The 24,100-nt window shown below is 37.3% G+C and overlaps 1 protein-coding gene across 8 annotated transcripts in view; it reads left to right on the forward strand.

The window, feature by feature from the left end:
• The window catches only part of ATAD2B (ATPase family AAA domain containing 2B), a 187,176-nt gene that overhangs the window by 135,378 nt on the left and 27,698 nt on the right, over window positions 1-24,100 (forward strand). For 4 of the 8 annotated variants that reach the window (XM_055253338.2, XM_063623898.1, XM_055253341.2 and 1 more), the window contains 3 exons: window positions 7,388-7,523; window positions 9,787-9,983; window positions 13,000-13,159. In XM_055253338.2, coding sequence (XP_055109313.1) covers window positions 7,388-7,523; window positions 9,787-9,983; window positions 13,000-13,159 — 493 coding nt within the window. The remainder of the gene's footprint in view (window positions 1-7,387; window positions 7,524-9,786; window positions 9,984-12,999; window positions 13,160-24,100) is intronic. The other 4 variants (XM_063623899.1, XM_055253339.2, XM_063623900.1 and 1 more) reach the window with 1 other exon arrangement.

The raw sequence follows: 24,100 nt of genomic DNA on the forward strand, positions 1-24,100 counted from the left end.
CAAGTTGCCAGATCTATGGAAGAAATGAAGTAGAGAGCGGGCAGTACAAAACCAATTCTCAGAGAAAAAAATGGCCTATTACTACAATTGTACTACTGTACTCCAGCCTGGGCAACAGAGTGAGGCCCTGTCTCAAAAAAAAAAAAGAGAAAATTTAATGTCATGAAAATGTGCTTAAATGTATTGTTTTAAAAAAATGCAGGTAATAAATCAATGTGTATTAAAGATATAGCTGGAAGGATATACACAGAAATGTTAATAGTAATTATCTGTGGATATAAAGGTTATAGTCATTTTAGTTTTTTATTATCTTTATTTTCTGTATCTTCCATAATAAATAACTATCATTATAATCAGAAAATAAACCTCATTATTCACAGATGAAGGAGAAAGGAAGTTTCCCTACTCTATTTTTAAAATAGAAGAAAACCCCAAAATAATTAGTCCTTCCATGATTAGTGTCTTATTAGTGGGACAAAATGACAAGTTCATCTTTTAGAACTTCTTTGACATTCTCTTGTGTCTCTTTGTATATATCCCTCTCTTGTAGTTCAATAGTCCCCACAATAAGTTTGTACTTGTGCATTGGGATACTGGGAAAAACATTAGCATTTCTGTTCATTTTTATTTTTCATATTAAATATTTCATGTATATATGATTTATAATAAATAATGCTATAAACCATATACACATGAAATAATATACTGTACTATTAAATATACTATTTTGCTAATAGTATATTTAATAATAGTATAGCAAAACAGCATATTTAATAGTACAGTATATTACGTGTGTATGTGGTTTATGATATATTATTTCCGAATAGTATATTAGCAAAATAGTATATTTAAGTAAATATGCATATAGTAATGGGAATATTTTCAGATTTTTTACTGATGAGGTGTTTGATCAAAAAAGTTTGGAAATCATTGCACCAGACCAGCTGTTATCAAAGTGTGGTCCAAGGACCCCTGAGGAACCCCCAAGACTTTTTCAGGGGATTATCAAGTTTCATTTCCAACTACGTATCTGCTGAGTCTGGGTTTTCATCATATACTTCAATCAAACAACATATTGTAACAGATTGAATACAGAAGCAGAAATGAGAATCCAGTGGTCTTCCATTAAGCCAGACACAAAAGAGAATTGAAAACATTTAAAACAGTGCTGGCTGGATGCGGTGGCTCATGCCTGTAATCTTAGCACTTTGAGAGGCTGAGGCAAGCCGATCACTTGAGCCTAGGAGTACGAGACCAGCCTAGGCAACATGGCGAAACACCATCTCTACAAAAAATGCAAAAATTAGCTGCGTATGGTGGCGCGTGCCTGTAGTCCCAGCTATTCAGGAGGCTGAGGTGGGAGGATAGCTTAAGCCTGGGAGGTGGATGCAGTGAGCCAAGATCGTGCCACTGCACTCCAGCCTGGGTGACAGAGTGAGACACTGTCTCAAAAAAATAAGATAAAACAGCGCCACTTCTCTCACTAAATTTTGTTTTATGTGTTCTATGTTCTTTCTTTCTTTTTTTTTTTTTTTTTTTTTTTGAGATAGAGTCTCGGTGTCACCCAGGCTGGAGTGCAGTGGCGTGATCTCGGCTCACTGCAGGCTCTGCCCCCCGGGGTTCATGCCATTCTCCTGCCTCAGCCTCCTGCGTAGCTGGGACTACAGGCGCCTGCCACCTCGCCCAGCTAATTTTTTTTTGTATTTTTAGTAGAGACGGGGTTTCACCATGGTCTCGATCTCCTGACCTCGTGATCCGCCCGCCTCGGCCTCCCAAAGTGCTGGGATTACAGGCGTGAGCCACCGCGCCCGGCCTTATGTTCTTTCTATATTTTGGAAAAATATATTTTTCAAAAGAGTATATGTTTTATTCTTTTAATGTTAATGTTAATATCTAATGGGTTTATTTAAAATATGTAAATATTGATGCATATAGCTCACATACATAAAAGCTTTTTTGGGGTCCTGAGACCAAAACGTTTGTGAACCTCTGGTCTGTAGACCACTAGCACTTTCAGGTGTTACTGGCCATCATTTCTCCCATTCCTAGCACAGTGCTAACACATTGGAATTACTGTGTAAAAGTTTGCTGCATGAAAAAAGGAACTAACAGTTGAATCATCACATAGGATTTAGGTAACCATTGCCCAGCCTCACTCGCTTTCTGCAGAATTCTTTTTTTTTCTTTTAAAATATTTTTTCTTTAAATTTTTGGCCACTTAAGAACCATGCAGAATTGTAGTGTAAGTAAATTTACTTTTATAAACCCTTTCTGAAGATACTTGGAGAATTTTATTTGAGATATATGGGAATTGCAAGGTATTTATGGAGAATTAGAGAAGAGAGTTAATTTAAGGTTGAGCACAGAAAAAAGACTCTAAAGGGAGGAAGCAGATAAAGTAGGGATATTTGTAGGAAGGAATGTAAACCTTGGCCAGAGTTGTACTTCTGTTTCTGAAGACAGTCACACTATCTGCTTTGTTATTAAATTATTATGAGCAGGTTTAAGATTATATAATTCAGTATATTGGAAATGAATTTTAAAGAAATATTCCTCAGCTATGCTGATGAAAGTAAGATTACATGTAGCATTTTGTCATCTTAAGTGTTTCATGTCATTGTCTCTAGGTTTATGGTAGGACCTGGGAGGGGAAAATCAGTAACTTCAAGTAGAAAAATCAAGTAAGGGCATTGAAAACTCAGATTAATGATCATAAGATACAAGGGAACTATTTTAATATTAATATTTTGGTAATAAAACAATTACATGATTCTTAAAATTTAAGAGGAAGGAAATCTTCTCAAGTGTTTTTTTTTTTTTTTTTTGAGACAGAGTCTTGCCCTGTTGCCCAGGCTGGAGTGCAGTGGCACAATCTCGGCTCACTGCAAGCTCCACCTCCTGGGTTCACGCCATTCTTCTGCCTAAGCCTCCTGAGTAGCTGGGACTAAAGGCGCCCGCCATCATGCCCGGCTAATTTTTTGTATTTTTAGTAGAGAAGGGATTTCACTGTGTTAGCCAGGATGGTCTCGATCTCCTGACCTTGTGATCCGCCCGCCTTGGCCTCCCAAAGTGTTGGGATTACAGGCGTGAGCCACCGTGCCCGCCCACAAGTTTTTTTTCCCTAAGTGAAATAGGATAGTAGGTAAACATAGTTACTATTTTGAGATATGTAAACTATTTCTATTTTTATTTAATGAGTTGATATCCTATTTTGAGCAAAACAAATTTTATTTATGAAAGCTTTCTTAGGTTTATTTCTGAACTCTTTTTCACACCTTTTGTTATTGAGATCTTAAGTACTTTTTTTTTTAGATCTTAAGTTCTTAACCATTAATTTTTCTTATTACAATGGTTGCAGGAACCCTACCTTCAAAACTGGGGACTAACAATTCTAAGGAATGTGTTAATAAATTAGATAAAAAGATTGGCCAGGTCCATGGCTCATGCCTGTAATCCCAGCACTTTGGGAGGCTGAGGCTGGTGGATCATGAGGTCAGGAGATCGAGACCATCCTGGCCAACATGGTGAAATGCTGTCTCTACTAAAAATACAAAGATTAGGCTGGGCGTGGTGGCGCGCTACTCAGGAGACTGAGGCAGGAGAATGTTGTGAACCCAGGAGGCGGAGCTTGCAGTGAGCCGAGATCGTGCCACTGCACTCCAGCCTGGGCGACAGAGGCAGACTCCATCTCAAAAAAAAAAAAAAGATGGCTGTTATTAAAAAAACAGAAATTAACAAATATTGATGAGGATGTGGAAAAATGAGAACCTTTTTGCATTGCTGCTGGGAATGTAAAATTGTATAGCCACTGTGGAAAACAGTATGACATTATCTTAAATATATAATTGCCATATGATCCAGCAGATCAAGTTCTAGGTACTTACTCAAAAGAATTGAAAGCAGGGACTTGAACAGGTATTTGCACACCCATGTTCACAACATCATTCACGGTAACCAAAAGGTGGAAACATCCTCAGTGTCCATTGATAGTTGAAAGGATAAACAAAATGTAGCATATACAATGGAACATTATTTAGTCTTAAAAAGGAGGAAATTTTGATGCATGTTGTAACATGGATGAAGCTTGAAGACATTATGCTAGCTTAGTCATAGGACAAATTTTGTATAATTCCTTTTATATGAGGTTCCTTAGAGTATATGTAAATGGATGATAAGTGTATGAAAAGATGCTCGTTGTCAGTCATTCAGGAATGAAATACCACTGCAACCCACTAAAATATAGGTTCGGGCAAGAGTAATTGCGTTTTTTGCCATTAAAAGCTGCAAAAAAAAAAGTGCTTTTGCACCAACCTAATAGCTATAATCAAAAATACAGATTACCAAGTATTGGCAAGGATATAGAAACTGGAGTCCTTATATACTGCTGGTGGGATTGTAAAATGGTGCAGCCACTTTCCAAAGTTAAACATAAATTTATGGTATGACTCAGCAATTCTGCTCCTAGTTATCTACACAAAAGAAATGAAAACATACTTTCACAGAAAGACATTTGTATGGGAATGTTTCTAGTTGTTGTACTCATACTAGCAAAAAGTGGAAACAATCCAAATGTTCCTTAATTGGTGAATGGCTAAACAAAATGTGATGAAATACTATTCAGCAATAAATGGAATGAAATACTAATACATACTACAACTTGGAAAAACCTGAAGTATTAAGTGACAGAAGCCAGGCATGAAAGACTGTCAGTTGTATGATACGAAATGTCTAGAAGAGGCAATTCTCTAGAGGACAGAAAGCATTATCAGTGGTTGTTAGGCTGGGACATGGGATTGGGAGTGGGGATTGACTGCAGATAGGCATGAGGAAACTTTTTGGGGTAATGGAAATGTTCTAAAACGTGCTTGTGATGGCTGCACAGCTGTAAAAATTTACTGAACATTATTCAACTGTTTTTTCAGAAATATTGGAAGGTGTGCCTAAGTGCGTCTGGGAAAGTTAGGGAAGGCATCACACAGAAAGCATCAGCTTGAGTGGTGCATTAAAGAAGGGGTCAGGAATGAGTGAATACTATGTATCACAACCAGTGTGAACCAATGTGAAACAGAGCATGATTTGTTCTGGGAATTAGGGAAGACTTGTCTTTGGTACACCATGAAGTTTGAGGCTAGGACTGTCAGAAGATAAGGTTAGGAGTGAACTTAGAGAAGTATAATTTATCCCACTTATAAAATGTTAGATTCTAAGGTGTTGGTAGTAACCTGGTAAGAATATCCATGGATTATTGTAGGCCTGTTCTTGGTATGCTTTTGTATTCATAAAGTGTTAACATGGTATTGAAAATTATCAGAATAGTTGAAATGTTTTGCCATTCTTGAACGAAATCATGGTACATCTAGGATACTAAGTTCTACTTATTTTTCAAGACCCAGTTGATATAAGTGATTTCTGGTACATCTTACCTAGTGTCTTTTCACCCCTTGCAAGGTCTCTGCTCTGTGTTTTGCTACCTCTGTTATAGTACTCCCAGCATAGTATCATAATGCTTTTCTTCTGAGACTCTAAGATCTTTGACAGCAGAGAACAAAGACATTTTCTTCAGTTTTATAACTGCAGTGTCTGGCATGATGTTTGGCATACAAAACATGTTCAGTAGTAAATTTACTTCCAGAACTTTCAAAGAAAGGCCAGCCAGGCATAGATTAAAGGGTTGGAGGGAACTGTGCATGAAGGTAGTCTACAAAAGCACTGGAACGACACAAGGTGAAATTTTATAAACTTTTAAATGATTTGACTTTAGGTTGAGATAAACAATTCCCCATCCAGTTTTTGAATTCTGATGTTTACCTTTCATTGTTTCTTCTTCTCTTAGGATTTCAGAGCTAGAAAAGGCATTGAGAGTTTATATAGTCTTTTTTATTCACTTTATTACCTTAAGCCAATTACTTAAATCTTTCTAAGCCCTAGTTTCCTCATCTGTAAAATGAGGAAATAATACTTACCTCATTGTTATAAAGGTAGAATGATATCATATTTATGGAATTTTTAAGGGCTCAATTCATAGGTTTAATCCAGGAAGTGGTTAGAAATGACAAACTGAATGAATTATTCCGATTTTACCACAAATGTGTGGCTAAATTTGGGCAGGAATATGATGTCTTCGATTCTAATCCATATTTTCACAGTGTCATGGTTGGTATATCTTTCCATACTAGTGACCTTCTCCCTTTTTTTATTTGCAGTTTCCTATTTGATTTGGGCTGGATAACAAAATCACAAGGTTAACTCTTTCAGTACATGCTTATTAGGCATTGCTAAATACCAGGCATTGGGATAGGTATAGGAAAATAGATGAATAAGAAGTGGTCTCTGTTCTCAGGGAGTTTGGTGTCTGGAAGGTAGAAGGTAGACATTCTAGAAAAACCATAAAAATTAAATACACGGCTGGGCGCGGTGGCTCACGCTTGTAATCCCAGCACTTTGGGAGGCCGAGGCGGGTGGATCACGAGGTCAGGAGATCGAGACCACAGTGAAACCCCGTCTCTACTAAAAATACAAAAAAATTAGCCGGGCGTGGTGGCGGGCGCCTGTAGTCCCAGCTACTCGGAGAGGCTGAGGCAGGAGAATGGCGTGAACCCGGGAGGCGGAGCTTGCAGTGAGCCGAGATCGCACCACAGCACTCCAGCCTGGGCGACAGAGCGAGACTCCGTCTCAAAAAAAAAAATTAAATACGGTGTTTAATGCCATGGTAGACAAATTTGGATGCGGTAAAGAGCATTTAAACAGCATGTCTTGGAAGGTGGACACCTGGGGGGTCTGAGTAGGTAAACAGAAGAGGTGAGTAATCACCAAGTGGATGGAGCTGAAGGATATGAGAATAATTGGCTTAATTTTTTTGGAGTGTGTCATGGAGCATAAACTAGACCAGAGGTATAGTTTATTTGCAGTGGAACCAGGATTCCAGAGATTACAGTGAAATAGACTTGGTAGGGAAAGAGCACAGGAAGGGAAGTCAATGGATAGGGAGTACAAAGAATATGAGGATTAGAGATGGCAGTGTTAACATTCTTCCAGCTCTCTATTATAGATTCGAAGTAATTACTTTTCCCCTCTTAATGTAAAAGGCTTTGAGATTGTTGCCATCTGTTACAACCAGCTGTTCTTTTTGCTATTATCTGATGACCCTTACTAGAATAGTGTCATTCATTAATGACTTGGGTAACTGGACATTCTTCCATTCCTGTTTAGCCCATGCAGTTGAACCCTTCAACAGCATAGCCTAGGACTAGGTTAACTATAACCCCATGTGAATGGTCTATGAATATTGAACATGATACTGGAAGATGAAGACATTGCAATTTGGTATGATATGTAAGCTTTTAATTCTTTATATATTTAATGTCTTTGTGTGTGTGTATATGTGTAGGTTAAATGTATCTTTAGAATACAGTATGAAGAGGTCTTGTATATTCAAAGGCCTATTGAAGAAGACAGAAGAAAATTTTTTCAAGAATTGATTCTCAATCAGGCATCAATGGCTCCACCACGAAGGAAACATGCTGGTAAAGTTTGTAAAGCCTTTAGGAAAATGGGAGGGATGGAGTTAAGAAATACCCTTTCTTGGAGTCAGTTTATTTTAGCCCTTTCTTCTTGGAAGTGAGGACAGTTTGTCAGGTTCTGTTTATCTTTAGATGACATGTGGAAGTGTCCATTGCGTTCACCTGACTTGAGATTGGGAAGTATAGCCTTGTTAAAGCTTTACTAAACAGGACTTCTTCTTATGACTTCAACCACATCCTCTGGTAGATTTCACATTATGGGGCTCAAAAAGTCAGAAAAAAGTCTTCAGTTCTCCTCTGTTTTAGTCACAGTGAGTACCCAGGAGTTGAACTGGCAGGTTGTGAACACCAGGTGTTGTACTCATTACTTTTTGGGCCATGGTAGATTTGATGGGCTAATAGCTGGTTAGAACATTTGCCATTTCTAGTTTATTTATTGATTGACTTTTCAAATACTTATTTAGGACCCATTACATTTAATGTTGTATTCTAGCCATTTGAAAATCTATCCTGGCTTTGTTTTAAGTGTTAGATTTTTCTTGGATTTGGACTCAGTAATTTTAGACTCAAGAATTGAGCTTAAGAGGTACCTCAAGAATTTGTCAGATTTCAGTTCCTAGTAAGGGCTGCATTCTAAGTCATTCAAAAGAGATTTTCTTTTCCTAATCTTAAAGATGTGTAAAGGATAAGATCTACTTGCTTAATCTTTCAGCCTCTTCTAGGAAGTAGCAAACCTGTTTGGTAAAAATTTTTAAGCCTCTTTACCCTCGTTCCATCTTTTATGTTTCTTAGAGCCCTTCTGGTAGGATACTCAATACATTTCCCATCCCTGCCAAGTCCTTATTTTTCCATATTCTTTTTACTTTGTTTTTCATTGGTTATATTATGTAACATTTTAATAATTTTATTGTTCTTTAGTGGCTCCTTTCCAAATTTTATTGGTGTTTTAAAAATGAACACCTGTCAAATTACTGTAGGTATGGTTTTTTCCCTCCCAAAACCTTGGGAAATTGAATATGTAAATTATACCTTATTTATGTTTATTTTGTTGCTTCCTGTTAATCTAAATATTTCATTATGAAAATGATTTATTTCAATCTTTCATGCTTCTAGATATATTTAATCTCATAGATCTGAATTTTCTGTGTTTATGATTGATACAATTCTTTTTCATTTGCTTCTGTTGACTTTCGCTTTTCATCTTAGGAGCTATTTAGAAATCAGTGAAAAATTCTTAGAATTTTAATTCTGAGCTTTAGTGTGATATCAGGGGAAATCTTTTAAAATTAGAGAACGTTATAATTAGGAAAGTTAATACTTTACCTTTTAAGAAGATTTTTTGTTTTTCTTAGGATAGATAGTGAGTACCATGGATTTTACATATGACACTTAGGACTGGTTTTCCATCTCCTTCATGACTGTGGAATTCTTTTTTTAGTTCCTTTTTTTTTTCCTTCCTGCAGGTGCCATTCACTATCCCTACTCTGTTGTACTGAGGGCAGGAGACCTGCCTAAAATCAGAATTCTTTTGGGGATAGGAAGGTTCAAATATTACTTGCCCATTATACTTTTTATGCATATAAGGCAATACCATTTTAAGAAGCAGTTTTTAAACAAGGTTGACTTAAGAAAATCAGTGTGTAATACTTTACTTGGAGATATTTGTGTTGATTTGAAGTATTTCTCAAAGTTACATATAAATAATATTTCAAAATCAAATTATTTTGTTTTTTAAAGGAGTCCTGTTGTGAGTTATTTTATAAAGTGAAGCTATTCCCTTTTTGTTTCTATGCAAATTTTTACTTGCCGGATTTGCGTGTTTCACACATATAGTCATGCGCTGCATAATGACGTTTTGGTCAACGATGGACTGCATATATGATGGTGGCCTCATAAAGTTATAATACTGTATTTTTACTATACCTTTTCTATGTTTAGATACACAAATATGACTGTGCTACAGTTGCCTACAGTATTCAGTATAGTCCCATGCTGTCCAGGTTTGTAGCCTAGGAGCAATAAGCTTTACTATATAGCCTAGGTATGTCATAGGCTATACCATCTAGGTTTGTGCAGGTATACTCTTATGATGTTCACACAATGACAAAATTGCCTAACTGCACATTTCTTGGAATGTATCCCTGTTGTTAAGCAACACATGACTGTATTTGTAATTCTTTTCTTTAAAGAACATTTTGAGAGCATGCCAAAAAAGGGTCCTGGCCCATGATGTTGGAATCTTAACATTTTCTTCTGTTTTCTGTAGCTCTTTGTGCTATGGAAGTGCTTCCTCTTGCACTACCTTCTCCACCTCGTCAATTATCAGAATCAGAAAAAAGTCGAATGGAGGACCAGGAGGAAAATACTTTAAGAGAGTTGCGGTTGTTTCTCAGGGATGTAACCAAGAGGCTGGCCACAGATAAACGCTTTAACATCTTCAGCAAACCGGTGGATATTGAAGAGGTCTTGTTTCAGTAGTGTGCAAACAGTGAAGTTGAACTGGCTAAAAGAAAAAAATATTGACATCTTTTTTTGGAAGGAAAAAAAAGCAAAGGCATGGATGAATATTACCCCTAGCCTATAAAATTTTAATCCATGTGATAACTACCGATGTCATCAGCAAACATCTGGTGACTTTTGGATGAAATTAGCGACCAATTTATATTGTCCTCTTAATTATTATTAACCTTTGTGGTCTCTTACTCTTCGATTTAAGAGGATTAAAAGTTGCCTTAGTCAAATGTCCATACTAGACTATTTTTATTCCAGGATAAATTCTGCTCTCAAAGAGTATATTGGTATTAACCAATCAATACCAGTTAATACTGGCATTTCCCAAATTATGTATACCTCATCAAAAGAGGTAGCTAAAAACCTGAAATTTCTTTGTCTTTCATATTTTGGAAATGCCTGTGGCTGGGATGCTGTTTGAAGTTAAAACATATCCTGTGCAACTAAATTATTTTTCTTTCTAAGGATTTTCTCTGCTCCCAGTGGAAAATTTCTCACTTTATATGTGTATTATTTTATGTGCTTGTGGGAGCATGGTTTGTGATGATGAGAAAAGAAATTTTCCATTTGGGAATCTAATACTATCAGCTACATTTTTGGTTTTTGTTTTATCCTGGGATAATGTAGTGTGTGGATGAACCCAATGTAATCTTTACTGGCCTCTTTCTTATAGTTCAGACTCCATGTTTGAACAGCTTTGGTGTTTTTAGTTTTTTATTCATTTCTTTTTTTTTTAAAAAAAAAAATGAATTATGAGTGATTCAGAGTTTGATGTTGTATCCTAATTGTGAAATCTGTGCTTTTGGACCTGAGTGGATTCCTTTGAAACCATTACCTCATCTGTTACTGGGAAGAATAAACTAGCATTTACGTTCCTCCCCGCCGGCAAGTCTGAAAATAAATACTTTCTCCCCTTTTTGGAATGAAGAGACTATCTATAATTTTATTTGTACCTTTATCCACAATACACTGTTTTTTTTCCATTTGATCCTCTTTTCACCCTTGTAGGATCATTATTATTATTCTTACTTTGCACTTGAGGAAACAGACTTGTTGGCAAGTGACATAGCTAAGACTTGAAAGTTTTTTAAAATTCAAAGCCCACATTCATTATCATAGCTACTTTATATCTTTCCACTGGGATAACAGGACATGCCTAATTGGCTTTTTAAATTAATAAATATCAGTTTATATTTCTGGGACATTCCCCCCCGTAGTGTTTTTAAATAATCTTAAAACTATCAGCCGATAAAAAAATTATTTTAAATAAATGTGATATGTGTGTGTGCCCTTTCTTCCACTCCCCTATTTGGTATATTTGGACTCTTAACACTTCTTAAAGGATAGGGGCTTGCCCCCAACTCAACCTCCCATGCTGAGAGTAAACCAATTTTGCTTTTGCTCAGGAAAACTCTTTTCTTTCTAATCAGAGAAGATTTGTCAGATTTTCAAATGCCATCTGTAATAGTTTTATAAATGATGGTAAGGTAGTATAAGGGGATAGAAAATGTTGATCAGATAAATATTTTATTTAGGGTTATATTTCTCTTGTTTTCTCCTTTGTCTTTCTTCTCAGGTTCGTTCTGCTCTTAAGCTGAGAACATAGGAGTCTCTGGGAAGGATAGAGAGGGGAAAATAAGATAACCTAAAACAAAAGTTTTTATTTCACTAATGAATTTAAAGTGTCTGAAAACTTTATCAAATTCCAAAGCAGACTGCAGAGAAAATAAAACTTTAGAAAATAAATGTTAAATTTAAAATTAAGCATAGGGTGGTAACATTTATAGTCTTTAATAATATACATTTTATAGTGCTTTTTAGTTTATAAAACAGTTTCCACTTGTACACAGGCATTTATGTCAAATACCAGAACCAAGAATCCAGTTAATATCTTCTGAGGTAGTTTGTTTCAGTATAACTCTGCTACCTCCCTTTTAGGGAGATTGACTGGTTTTTCAGCTCCCAAAAGGTGAAAAATAAAACACACATAAACTTCTACTTAATATTTTTTATAAGTAATCCTAAATATTAAAAAACATAAAAATTACATATATGTGCGTGCATGTGTGTGAATGTGTAAATTTAAAAATAATGGTATTGATGCCATCTGAAACTTCATAGAGCAGAACTTAACCATCTCCCCAGAAATCTTTCCTGGACTAATTTTAGACATTACTGCTAAGACTGCTGTTATAGCAAACCTATTTACTTGATTTGAGATTTGCATTGGGGAAGGCAGTAGATACATAAGTTGCTAACACTTTTTTGTGGTCAGGGATACTCAGTTTATTGGGCAAATCATGACTTAATATCTCCTATTGAGGGTTATCTCACAGAAAATCAGCACAGAAAGCAGCATGTTTGTTTGTTTGTAGATTTCTTTATACTTAGGGACAAATCCAGCAAATCTCATACTGGTTAGGAAAACTTTATTTAATTTTCTTATATAATTGACTCTAAATGTTTGTGATGACTCCAAAGGAGTGGAAAATACTTTCCATGAAATAGTTCACTGTAGAAAACTGAAAAAGAAAATTTTTGTTGAAAATTTAAAGAGATTTATCAGAATAACTTACAGTATGAAAAGTCTTTGCTTTTTATTGTCCTTTTCTTTTTCTTGAAGTCATATTTAGTGATGCTCATTGGGTACTTTTGCCTATACATTATCTTCCCGGATATGCCCAAAGGATTAAAAAAATAAAAAAAGGCTGACACGGTTTCAAATTTTAAGAGCAGAAACATTTCAGAGTTGATTTAGGTATGACTTGGAAACTGAAGTTTTCATGGAAAGTATGGCAGATAGTAACTTTGGTGGCATAAATAGCAATGCAATTTTATCTTTATAAATTATTTATTTGATATTTACATTTAATTTTTAAAGAACTTTGTTTTTATTTTGTGTTTTTATGAACTGAGATGATATGAAAAACCAGAAGTAATTTTTATTAAAATATCTTATTTGTTTTAGGTTTCAGATTATCTTGAAGTAATCAAGGAACCAATGGACTTATCAACAGTAATAACTAAAATTGATAAACATAATTACCTGACTGCAAAGGATTTCCTGAAAGATATTGACCTCATCTGTAGCAATGCTTTAGAGTATAATCCAGATAAGGATCCAGGAGGTAATGATGCATAGGGCAAGGTTCCCCTTGATAATCAATCAGAAGACAGTTTACCATTTAAATACTAAGTCACGCCTGTGTTCTAGATAGATAACTTTCATGACCTGTTGTTTTTCAAAACTTCTTAATACGAAGCTAATAGCCTACATAAAAATAATGTGTTTAAAGTAGAGAATTGTATAGTTGTAGGTATTATTTTCAGGGGTTCGTTTCTTCATTTACCTTCTACTTTTTATATTTACATTGTGATTTGAGAATTTAATTGAAAATACATTAGTCAACAATTGCAGTGCTGATAAAGATTTGGAATTTCGAATTCATGGGAATCCATAATAGGATCAGTTTATGTGTCAAAAGATTCTTTTATGTGGAATGTTATCTGTTCTTTATGTAGAATGTTATCTGTTCTTTTGATTGTTGGGATTTCTATGTAACTGTGTTATTTTACTCCTAATCCATCCTGTATTCAAGTGTATAGTCCCAACTTTTGTTATCGCTCTCCAGGGAAGACTGCCAGGAATATATCTGCAGTAAAACAAAAAGTGGGAATTTATTATACTGAGGAAGAATATGTGTCATAGGGAACCATACAGGATTTGGACTTGTGTTAAGTAATTTTGGTTAGAGTATAAGGAAGTGGGGCTTTGCAGTGGATTAGATGCTGTTAGAAAGTAGGAATAATTTTAAGAACCTAGAAGGCAAGAAAATGGAGCAAGGCTAAAGCTGTGATTGATAAAGAAACAGCAGTTGGCTGGGTGTGGTGGCTCACACCTGTAATCCCAGCACTTTGGGGTGAATGGATCACTTGACCTCAGGAGTTAGCAGGCCAGCCTAAGTAACATGGCAAAACCCTGCCTCTACAAAAAAAATACAAAAATTAGCTGTGTGTGGTGGTTGCGCACCTGTAGTCCTAGCTACTTGAGAGACTGAGGTGGGAGGATCACTTGAGCCCTGGAGGTTGAGGCTGCAGTGAGCTGTGATCATGCCACTGTACTCCAGCCTGGGCAACAGAGCGATAGCCTTTCTCAAAATAAAAAGGAAAGAAAAGAAAAGAAAAAGAAACAGCAGCCTTTCTCAAAATAAAAAGGAAAGAAAAGAAAAAAAAAAGAAACAGCAGTCATTCATATTAGTCAGGATTATGTTTGGTCATTGGCTATTATTGTTTATTTTTATGTTTTTGAGATGGAATCTCCCTCTGTTGCCCAGGTTGGAGTACAGTGGCATGATCTCAGCTTACTGCAACCACCGCCTCCTGGGTTCAAGTGATTCTCCTGGCTCAGCCTCCTGAGTAGCTGGGATTTCAGGCACCTGCCACCACATCCAGCTAATTTTTGTATTTTTAGTAGAAATGGGGTTTCACCATGTTGGCCAGGCTGGTCTCAAACTTGTAACCTCAAGTGGTCTACCAGCCTCGGTCTCCCAAAGTGCTGGGATTACAGGCCTGAGCCACTGTGCCCAGCCTGATTATTTTATTTATTTATTTATTTATTTATTTATTTATTTTTTGTGGTCAGGACAATGTTCATGTTTTGTCTGTGTTTAGACATGATTAGACGGAGTGGTCTAATTTTTCTCTTGACCCATCATGAGCACAGGGTGGCCTTGTCTGATACTGGTGTTCTGTGAAATTGTTTATGTTTAATTGTAGTACCCTGAGGCCTAGCTGATAGTGCCAGGCCAACTCCGGGCTGTCAGGAGCCACTTTTTGCTTTTTCACTCTATTGAGAATTCTATTTATTTTATAGGTAATACTAAAAAAAAAATGCTTCTTATTTTTAAAACATTCGTTTAAGTTTTTGTTATCTAAAGATATTTAGAGTATAATTTGTGCTTTGTTTTGTTTTCTGTTTGAGACAGTCTCACTGTGTCACCCAGGCTGGAGTGCAGTGGTGCGATAGTGGTTCACTGTAACCTCCACCTCCTGGATTCAAGTGTTTCTCGTGCCTCACCCTCCTGAGTAGCTGGGACTACAGGCACGTGCCACTACACCCAGCTAATTTTTGCATTTTTAGTAGAGATGGGGTTTTGTCATGTTGGCCAGGCTGGTCTTAAAGTCCTGACCCCAGGTGATCTGCCCCTCTCGGCCTCCCAGAGTGGTGGGATCATAGGTGTGAGCCACCGTGCCTGGCCTGTGCTTTGTTTTGTGCCTGTATTTTGAGGCAGTGGTTCTCAATCCAGGCCATATGGTAAAATGACCTAGATTTCTCAATTTCACATGAAATTAGGTATTTTTTGCTTCAATTTCAACCATAATAAATCACAGATTCTATAATTGCAAAAACTGCAATTGCTTTTGCATTAACCCAGTAATTTCCAAGTTAGGAGGCAGAATAAAATTTTGCATGGCTGGATTTTGTATGTAACAGTTTTTCAGCTTTATGTTATTTGCCTCTTGTAGTTTTTGTTGTTTGTTTGCTTTACCTCTTTTTATTTTATATAACACACACACACACACACACGCACATGTATATACTTTTTTTTTTTGGAGACAGCATTTTGTTGTGTTACTCAGGCTGGAGTGCAGCGGTGTGACCTCATCTCACTGCAACCTCTGCCTCCTGGGCTCAAGCGATCCTCCCACCCTAGGCTCCCGGTAGCTGGGTAATACAGGCACACGCCACCACACCTGGCTAACTTTTGTATTTTTGTTTGTAGAGAAGAGGTCTCGCCATGTTGCCCAGGCTGGTCTCAAACTCCTGGGTTCAAGTGATCTGCCCACCTTGGCCTCCCAAAGTGCTGGTATTACCCATGTGAGCCAGTGCACCCAGCTTATATATATCTTATAGAAAAATATATGACAGTAGAACAAAGAAGAATATTAAAAACGTATAATTCCATCACTTAGTGTTTTTTCTCTGTTTCCTTCCCCATCCACGGATATACTGTATGTAGAATATATACATGCATCTTAGTTTTACTAAAATGACTAGGATTTTTGTAAATTTTGTCATTCCTATAATATTTTGTGAAAAGCTTATTAGTTAATTAATATATTTCTCCAACATTATTTTAATCATATGTAGATCTCATATAACAGTTAATACCCGATTGTTGGACCTATTAGATTTTTTAGTTTTTTCCTCTTTTATAAACGCTGATAAATATCTTTGTAATGCAAATTTTATGTTGATTCTTAATTTCCTTAGAATAAGTTCCTTAAAGTGAAATTTCTGGATCAAAGAATATATATCTTTTAAGACTTTTAATCTGTACTATTAAAATTTTCTCTAAAAATTTTTAAAAATTATACCAGCAGCGGGCCAAGTACAGTGGTTCATGCCTGTAATCCCAGCACTTTGGGAGGCCGAGGCGGGTGGATCACGAGGTCAGGAGATCGAGACCATCCTGGCTAACATGGTGAAACCCTGTCTCTACTAAAAATACAAAAAATTAGCCGGGCATGGTGGTGGGCGCCTATAGTCACAGCTACTCGGGAGGCTGAGGCAGGAGAATAGCATGAACCCGGGAGGCGGAGCTTGCAGTGAGCTGAGATCACGCCACTGCACTCCAGCCTGGGCGACAGAGTGAGACTCTGTCTCAAAAAAAAAAAAAAAAAAAAAAAAAAAAAAATTATACCAACAGCATCAGGGCCACTGTTAGCCACTATAGCAATTTTTGGTAAGTAAGAGAACCTTCTTCAGTTGAATGCCATCCTGTAACAGGATGGATAGTAAAGCATGGTCTGGATGTCAGCCCCATTTCACTCCCTTCCCTTGCTAGGGTCCTGTGTGAGGGTACAACCTGCACAACTGTATATGTAGTGGCTTTGAGCAGTGTGTGAGAGTGCATGTGTGCCTATACCTTCAGCCTGGTTTTCAAGACACAGAGACTGCTGTTATTGTGTAATATGTAATGAGAATATGGGCTTTGGATTTAGACCTAGGCTTTAGTCCTATTTCTGCTATTTCCTAGCTCTTTAACTTTGATCAAATTAAGCCTTCTAAATTTTAGTTTCCTCATCTGTAAAATGGGGATGATAATAGCATTCTTTAATTGGGGTGGTTGTAAGAATTAAATGAGAAAGTATATTAGGTTGAACCTTATGAAATTGCCATTTTCATATGGTTCATCCTAAATATCTTAAGCCTTTAGCAGAGTAGCTGGGACATGATAAGAGTTCCATAAGGTTAGCTATTGGTGTTTGTATTCTTATGATCATTATTTAAATTGTGCTTTAATTTTTTTATAAGTTGGTTTCTTAGTGGGTACCTGCATATTTGCTCTAGAATGACCCTTTATACTTTGTGCTTATTACATTCCCTGGACCATACTTTAAATGTAATTCTATTTTGAAACAAATCTAAGGGCTGGTAGTGAAAATGAATTTAAGTGCTTAGAAAAAGCCAGTTGAGAAGATCAATCCGTATTTTTCCCTTCTCAGTAATTAATTATAACCATGTTGATATTAATATTTTAAGGAAGAAGTAATGGTTTCTGGTGCATAATAATATTTTACTACAAAATGCAGTTCCACAATGAAAGAATATGGCTCTGCTTTCTTCACTTGTTCTGATACAAAAAGTGATATAGTTCAAAGGCATTATTTTGGCTGTGTTTAGATTTTTTTCATATCTTTCATCAAGCAACCTCTTTTTTTTTTCTTAGCAACAGAACCACTTGTTATGTTCCAGAAAAACATCCTCAGGGTGTGTTGTGTAGCAAGTGGAAATTACATGAATGTTGTATTACGTTTACAAGTTCCCATGAGTATTTGGAAGCCTACAGTGTTCTCTTTTGCAGAACACTTGGCCATCTGGGGAAAAAACTAACATATACATAGAAGACAAAAGCCAACATTTTGAAAGATATACATGTTGCCTAAGTGTTGACCCAGATTCTCTCCCTTGAGGATGATAGGAACAGAAATTAAATGATGAGAACAAGAAGAAATTGACCTGTGTTCTAAATGTGACCAGTATCAGATATTTGGCCCTAATTACTACAGTATAGATACGTGATATATTACATTTGGCTCATCCCCATTCTCGGTCTTGCAGTGCACCCCTCCTATATCCCCCAGGCCTATTCATATGCTACATACCATCATTTGACTAGTTTTGCTGAAATTTTGGCCCTAATCTTTTAGTTGTCTCAAAATCTTCTATGTTGTACAAATTGTATAGGATTAAAGCCCCCAGATTCACCCAAACTTTTGGAGCCCTCTGTGTTTTGCTCTTAATACATTTCTAAATTTATCTGCCATAGTTGTATTTCATGAGTTGTTTCAACCAAACTCACTCATTTTTCTGTTAGTGTTTATGAGTACTATCTGCTAATTACTGAGCTAGGTGCCTAGACTACAAAGATGACTCTGACAATTCTTGCTTTTTGAGACCAAGATATAATATTTTATATATATATGAGTATTATGATAGATCCATAATGCCTACTGGATAACTACTATGTGGCAGGCATTATTCTATATGTAATTGTATTAGCTTACTAGTGCTACCATAACAAAATATAACAGAAATTAATTTTCTCACAGTCCTAGAGGTTACCAATTCAAAATAAAAGTGTCAGCAGGTTGGTTTCCCCTGAGGCCTCTTTTCTTGGCTTGCAGATGGCGGCCTCCTTCTCTCTGTGTCCTCACATGGCTTTTTCCCTATGCCTGTGTACCCTTGGTGTGTCCAAATTTTCTCTCCTTATAAGGACTTCAGTCAGATTCGATTAGAACCCACTCATATGTCCTCATTTTAATTATCTTTTTAAAGGCCTTGTCTCCAAATACAGTCATATTTTAAGGTACTGGGAGTTAAGCCTTCCACATATAAATTTTGAGGAGATGCATTTCAGCCTGTAACAGTTATATGAAACACAATCCCTGCTATATAGAAGGTCATCAATTTTTAGAGATGATAAATACACTTATCAAATTATTGGTGATTGTAATAACAAATATTATTAAGATAAAGGGATACCATAGAGGTGGCAATCATGAATAATGTCTTCAGGTGCCAGCAGATGATTATAAGACAGTGTCATAAGGTCTTCATTAGAAATATGTTACCAGGTTAGTGGAGCACAGAAGAGAAGACACTACCTGGAGATTAGCAAGATTGGGAAGGGCATTGATTCTAGGCTGAGGAAACAAAGGTATGAAAAAAATAAGTCTGGAGAATAGAGTGCCTCCGTGGAGGAGTAGTGGGAAACTAATTTGCTTCTCTACTCACTGACTCAACATTTATTGAGCATCTGTTTATTAAATATTCTCTGTGTATAAATCCTGTTTAAGGCTAGAGATACACAGATGGTTAAGACACAGCCTTGACCTTTTAGTATCAAATTTGGGGTAGAGGTCAAGGCAGTTGTAAGATGGAGGTTGGAACGTCAGTTAAGATTTAGTTGCAGTGGCTGCAGGGATTAAATATAGAGGTCTTAGTGACCAACCATTTAAATATGGTGGACAGAAACCTAGAATGATCCCTGAGGTTTTGGTCTGGTTAGAGGAATCTGGGAAGGTAAACCAACAGAAGAACAGATTTATGGGCAGGATGTCAAATCCAATTTGGGACATGTTAGTATGAGTCATATTTGGTACACCCAGACGAAATGCAGACTTTATTTATTTATTTATTTATGTATTTATGTATGTATGTATGTATGTATTTATTTATTTTTGAGACGGAGTCTTGCTCTGTTGCCAGGCTGGAGTACAGTGGCGTGATCTTGGCTCACTGCAACCTCCGCCTCTCGGGTTCAAGTGATTCTCCTGCCTCAGCCTCCCCAGTAGCTGGGATTACAGGCGCGTACCATCACACCCAGCTAATTTTTGTATTTTTAGTAGAGACGGGGTTTCACCATGTTGGCCAGGATGGTCTCGATCTCTTGACCTTGTGATCTGCCTGCCTTGGCTTCCCAAAGTGCTGGGATTACTAGTTGTATATTTGGTTCTGGAGGTTGAAAGAAGTGGGCATGAGACATGGTTGGGCGTCATCACTGTAGAGGAGTGAATGAGATTTCATAGACAGTGTGTAGAATGAGAAGAGAGAGGAACCCAGGAGGGCCCCTTTTCTAGGAAATATGGGTCCCAGTTCTTGCCCAGTGTAAGTCCCAGTCTTACTGTTTCAGGACCTTTGTCAAATGTATCGCCTCTACTGGGAGTATTTCCATGTTTTTCTTTTTAAATCAGTTTTACTGAGGTATAAGTAACATACAAGAAAATGTACTTTTTAATAGCACATAACTTGTAAAATCACATATAGTTTTAAAATTTCATCTACCCAGCTGGGCACGGTGGCTCATGCCTGTAATCCCAGCACCTTGAGAGGCCAAGGCGGGCGGATCACGAAGGCAAGAGATTGAGACCATCGTGGCCAACATGGTGAAACCCCATCTCTACTAAAAATACAAAAATTAGCTGGGCATGGTGGTGTGTGCCTGTATTTGCAGCTACTTGGGAGGCTGAGGCAGGAGAATCGCTGCCGGGAGGCGGAGGTGCGGTGAGCCAAGATTGCGCCACTGCACTCCAGCCTGGCGACAGAGCAAGACAACGTCTCAAAAAAAAAAAAAAAAAAATTTTTTTCTACCCTTCAGGGAATACTAAAATGCTAAGTTCATGAAAGATTTTTCTGATTTCCTTCCAGTTGTAAGTAACCCCTTCATCTCTGAATCTCATAATGTAACTTTTCTGAGACATTTATTACTTTTTTGCCCATAGTTATTTGTTTACTTATCCTTATCCCTTATTTTAGACTCTTAAGCCGATTGAGAACAGGATCTGTATAGGCATCTTGTGTAAAGCATGTTCTTAATAAATGTGGCCAATGAGTAAATTTTATTTATTATTCTATTTTTATTTTATTTACTTATTTATTTTCAGACAGGGTTTTGCTCTTGTTGCCCAGGCTGGAGCACAATGGCACGATCTCAGCTCACTGCAATCCCTGCCTCCCGGGTTCAAGCGATTCTCCTGCCTCAGCCTCCTGAGTAGCTGAGATTATAGGCATGCGCCACCATGTCTGGCTAATTTTTGTATTTTTGGTAGAGACGGGGTTTCACCATGTTGGTCAGGCTGGTCTCGAACTCCTGTCCTCAGGTGATCCACCCGCCTCGGCCTCCCAAAGTGTTGGGATTACAGGTGTGAGCCACTGTGCCTAGCCTCTATTTTTAGATACTAACTCAAGGAATCTCAGATTAAGTAGAAATTATAAAATGGAGACATGGTAACATTCTGTGGAAATATGCATAAATACTAATAATACATAAATATGACCCGAACCAGTAGATACAGTTAAAATGTTTTTTTGTTTTTTGTTTTCTTTGGAGACAAGGTCTCACGCTGTTGCCTGGTGGACCTGAGTGCAGTGGCATGATCTTGGCTCACTGCAGCCTTGACCTCCTGGGCACCAGTGATCTTCCCACCTCAGCCCCCCAAGCAGCTAGGACTACAGCTACAGGACTTACCACCATGCCTGGCTAATTTTAAAATTTTTTGTAGAGATGGGATCTTGCTATGTTGACTATGCTGGTCTCAAACTCTTCAAGTGATCCTCTTGCTGCATCCTCCCAAAGTGTTGAGATTACAGGTGTGAACCACCATGCCCAGCCAAATTTCTTACTTATGAAATTATTTGGGATGAAAAATCATACCGTAAAAATTAGCTTTTCTTAAAAATATGGTTACTCTTAATAATTTTATTGAACAAAATCTCAGGTAATGTACTTCTGAGATTTTTTTTTCTTCATAATGAACTAAAAGTGAAAGTTTACTAATTACAAAAGAAACATCAACACAGTGAAATTGCTGTTACTTTCATTAAAGTAGTGCTTCTATTAATTTTATAGATACTCATCTATATGTCCTAAGTAGCCATTACTTTTTGCTGAAGACAAATGTAAGTGGTAATATCTTTATTTTATAGATGAGGAGATTGGGGCTCAGAGAGATTATATAATTACCTGTGTGCAAACCCACAGATATTATATGGTACAACTGAATGGACTGAGAGCTGTCTTGACTTCAAAGCCAATATGTGGGGTTTTTTTTGCTGTGCTTATGTAACTTGCAAATTTCATGGATTTCGACAATCTTAAAATCTTAAAGTATGAGACAGTGAAAACTCATAAATATGTAGTTTCTATTCCCACACAATTTTAAACCTAGAGTTTTAAGTGATGAGTGAGTCTCTGAATCCACAAACAAAATTATATTCATGTGCAGTTTTCAACTTTTATTCTATTCTTTTTTTCCCTCCCCCAAGAGGGGGTCTCACTCTGTTGCCTAGTCTGGAGTGCAGTGGTGCGATCATGGCTCACTGTAGCCATCATAGCTGACTTGAGCCATCGACCTCCCTGGCTCAAGTAATCTTCCCACTTCAGCCTCCTGAATAGCTGGGACCACATGAGCCACCAAGCCTGGCTAACTTTTTAATTTTTTGTAGAGATGGGGTCTCCCTCTGTTGCCCAGACTTGTCTCAAACTTCTGGCCTCAAGCAATCCTACTGCCTCAGTCTCCTAAAGTGTTGAGATTACAGATATGAGCCATCATGCCCAACCATATTCTGTTCTTATACAGATCCAGGTCAAAAAGATTAAGAACCTAGGATTATCATAGACATCCCTTCTACTCTGAATATTCTTTAAGTTTGTGATTATATGCTATGTATAATCTTAGACAATCTTCTAAACAATGATTGAAAAGAATTGTAATGATAGGCACATGAAAAAGCAATGCCCTGGCCAGGTGCAGTGGCCCACACCTGTAATCCCAGCACTTTGGGAGACCGAGGTGGGCAGATCGCTTGAGCCCAGGAATGTGAGACCAGTGTGAGACCTGGGCAACATGGCAAGACACCATCTCTACAAAAAATACAAAAATTAGGCAGGCGTGGTGGCGCATGCTTGTGGTCCCATTAATAGCTGCTCCGGGCACTGAGGCAGAGAGGACTGCTTGAGGCCAGGAGGTTGACGCTGCTATAAGACATGATCATGCCACTGCATTCTAGCTTGGGTGACAGAGTGAGACCTTGTCCCCCCACCCCCATCCCCCTAAAAAAGCAATGTTCCCTCTGAAATGCAGATTTTTTTAAAAGAATATATTCCTTGTCTTCCATACTAGTGGGAAATTTTTATGGAATTTTTTTTCTTCATTTATTCTTTTTTCTTGCTTAATTTAGGGTAGTGTTGGGATAGAAGATACACTTTATAAAAAGCAGAAAGACCAATCATTGAGTTATTTTAGAGATAATATGCCAGATCCATGCCTTTAGATTTAATCTTACCTTTTTTTTAGTTTCTCTTCAAGCCGAGGTAGAAAGCCAGTGGTGGAAATTGTGGTATTGCGTAGGCTACAAACATTGTATTGTCAACTTGAAAGTATAGCTACTTCTAAGGATGTTGATGTTCATTGTAGTTTTTTGTTTATAGTAGCTAAAATTAGAAGCAACTTAAAGCTTCCCCAAAGAGAACAATACTTTTGAAAAATTAAGGCACATCCTACTTTGGATTGTTGCACAACTATTAAAGTTTGGTTTTCAAAGAGTATTTAAAAGACACCAGGAGACTTCTTCTTTTCTTCTTCTGGCCAAGATGGAGTAAAAGGGACTCGATTTGTTTACCCCCTCACATGAAACAATGGAAAAAAAAAAGAACAAAATATATTTAAAGAAAAACTGTTTGGAAGGCATTGGACACCAGGCAACACAGGACAGTGATTCCCAAAAGATAGAAACAAATAAGAGGAGTAGTGTGGTTGCCTGGAGACAATTTCCAGATACCAGCCCCAGGAGGAGCAGCCCAGGTGTATTCTGGAGGTCCTCTGAATTGAGGAGCCAGACCTGGAATCTGAAGAGGCCACAGTGGTTTGTGTTTGCAGGGCAGATTACCAGAAAGAAGAAAGCTGCACAGAGAGAACACTGTGGCTATCTCCAGGAGGTCCTATCCTAGTGTTTAACTAAGTACTGGTTAGTGCATATGTGTGAGAAAACTATCTGAGGCCAG

This window comes from Symphalangus syndactylus, chromosome 18 (genome assembly GCF_028878055.3).
Source record: "Symphalangus syndactylus isolate Jambi chromosome 18, NHGRI_mSymSyn1-v2.1_pri, whole genome shotgun sequence".
Lineage (NCBI taxonomy): Eukaryota > Metazoa > Chordata > Mammalia > Primates > Hylobatidae > Symphalangus > Symphalangus syndactylus.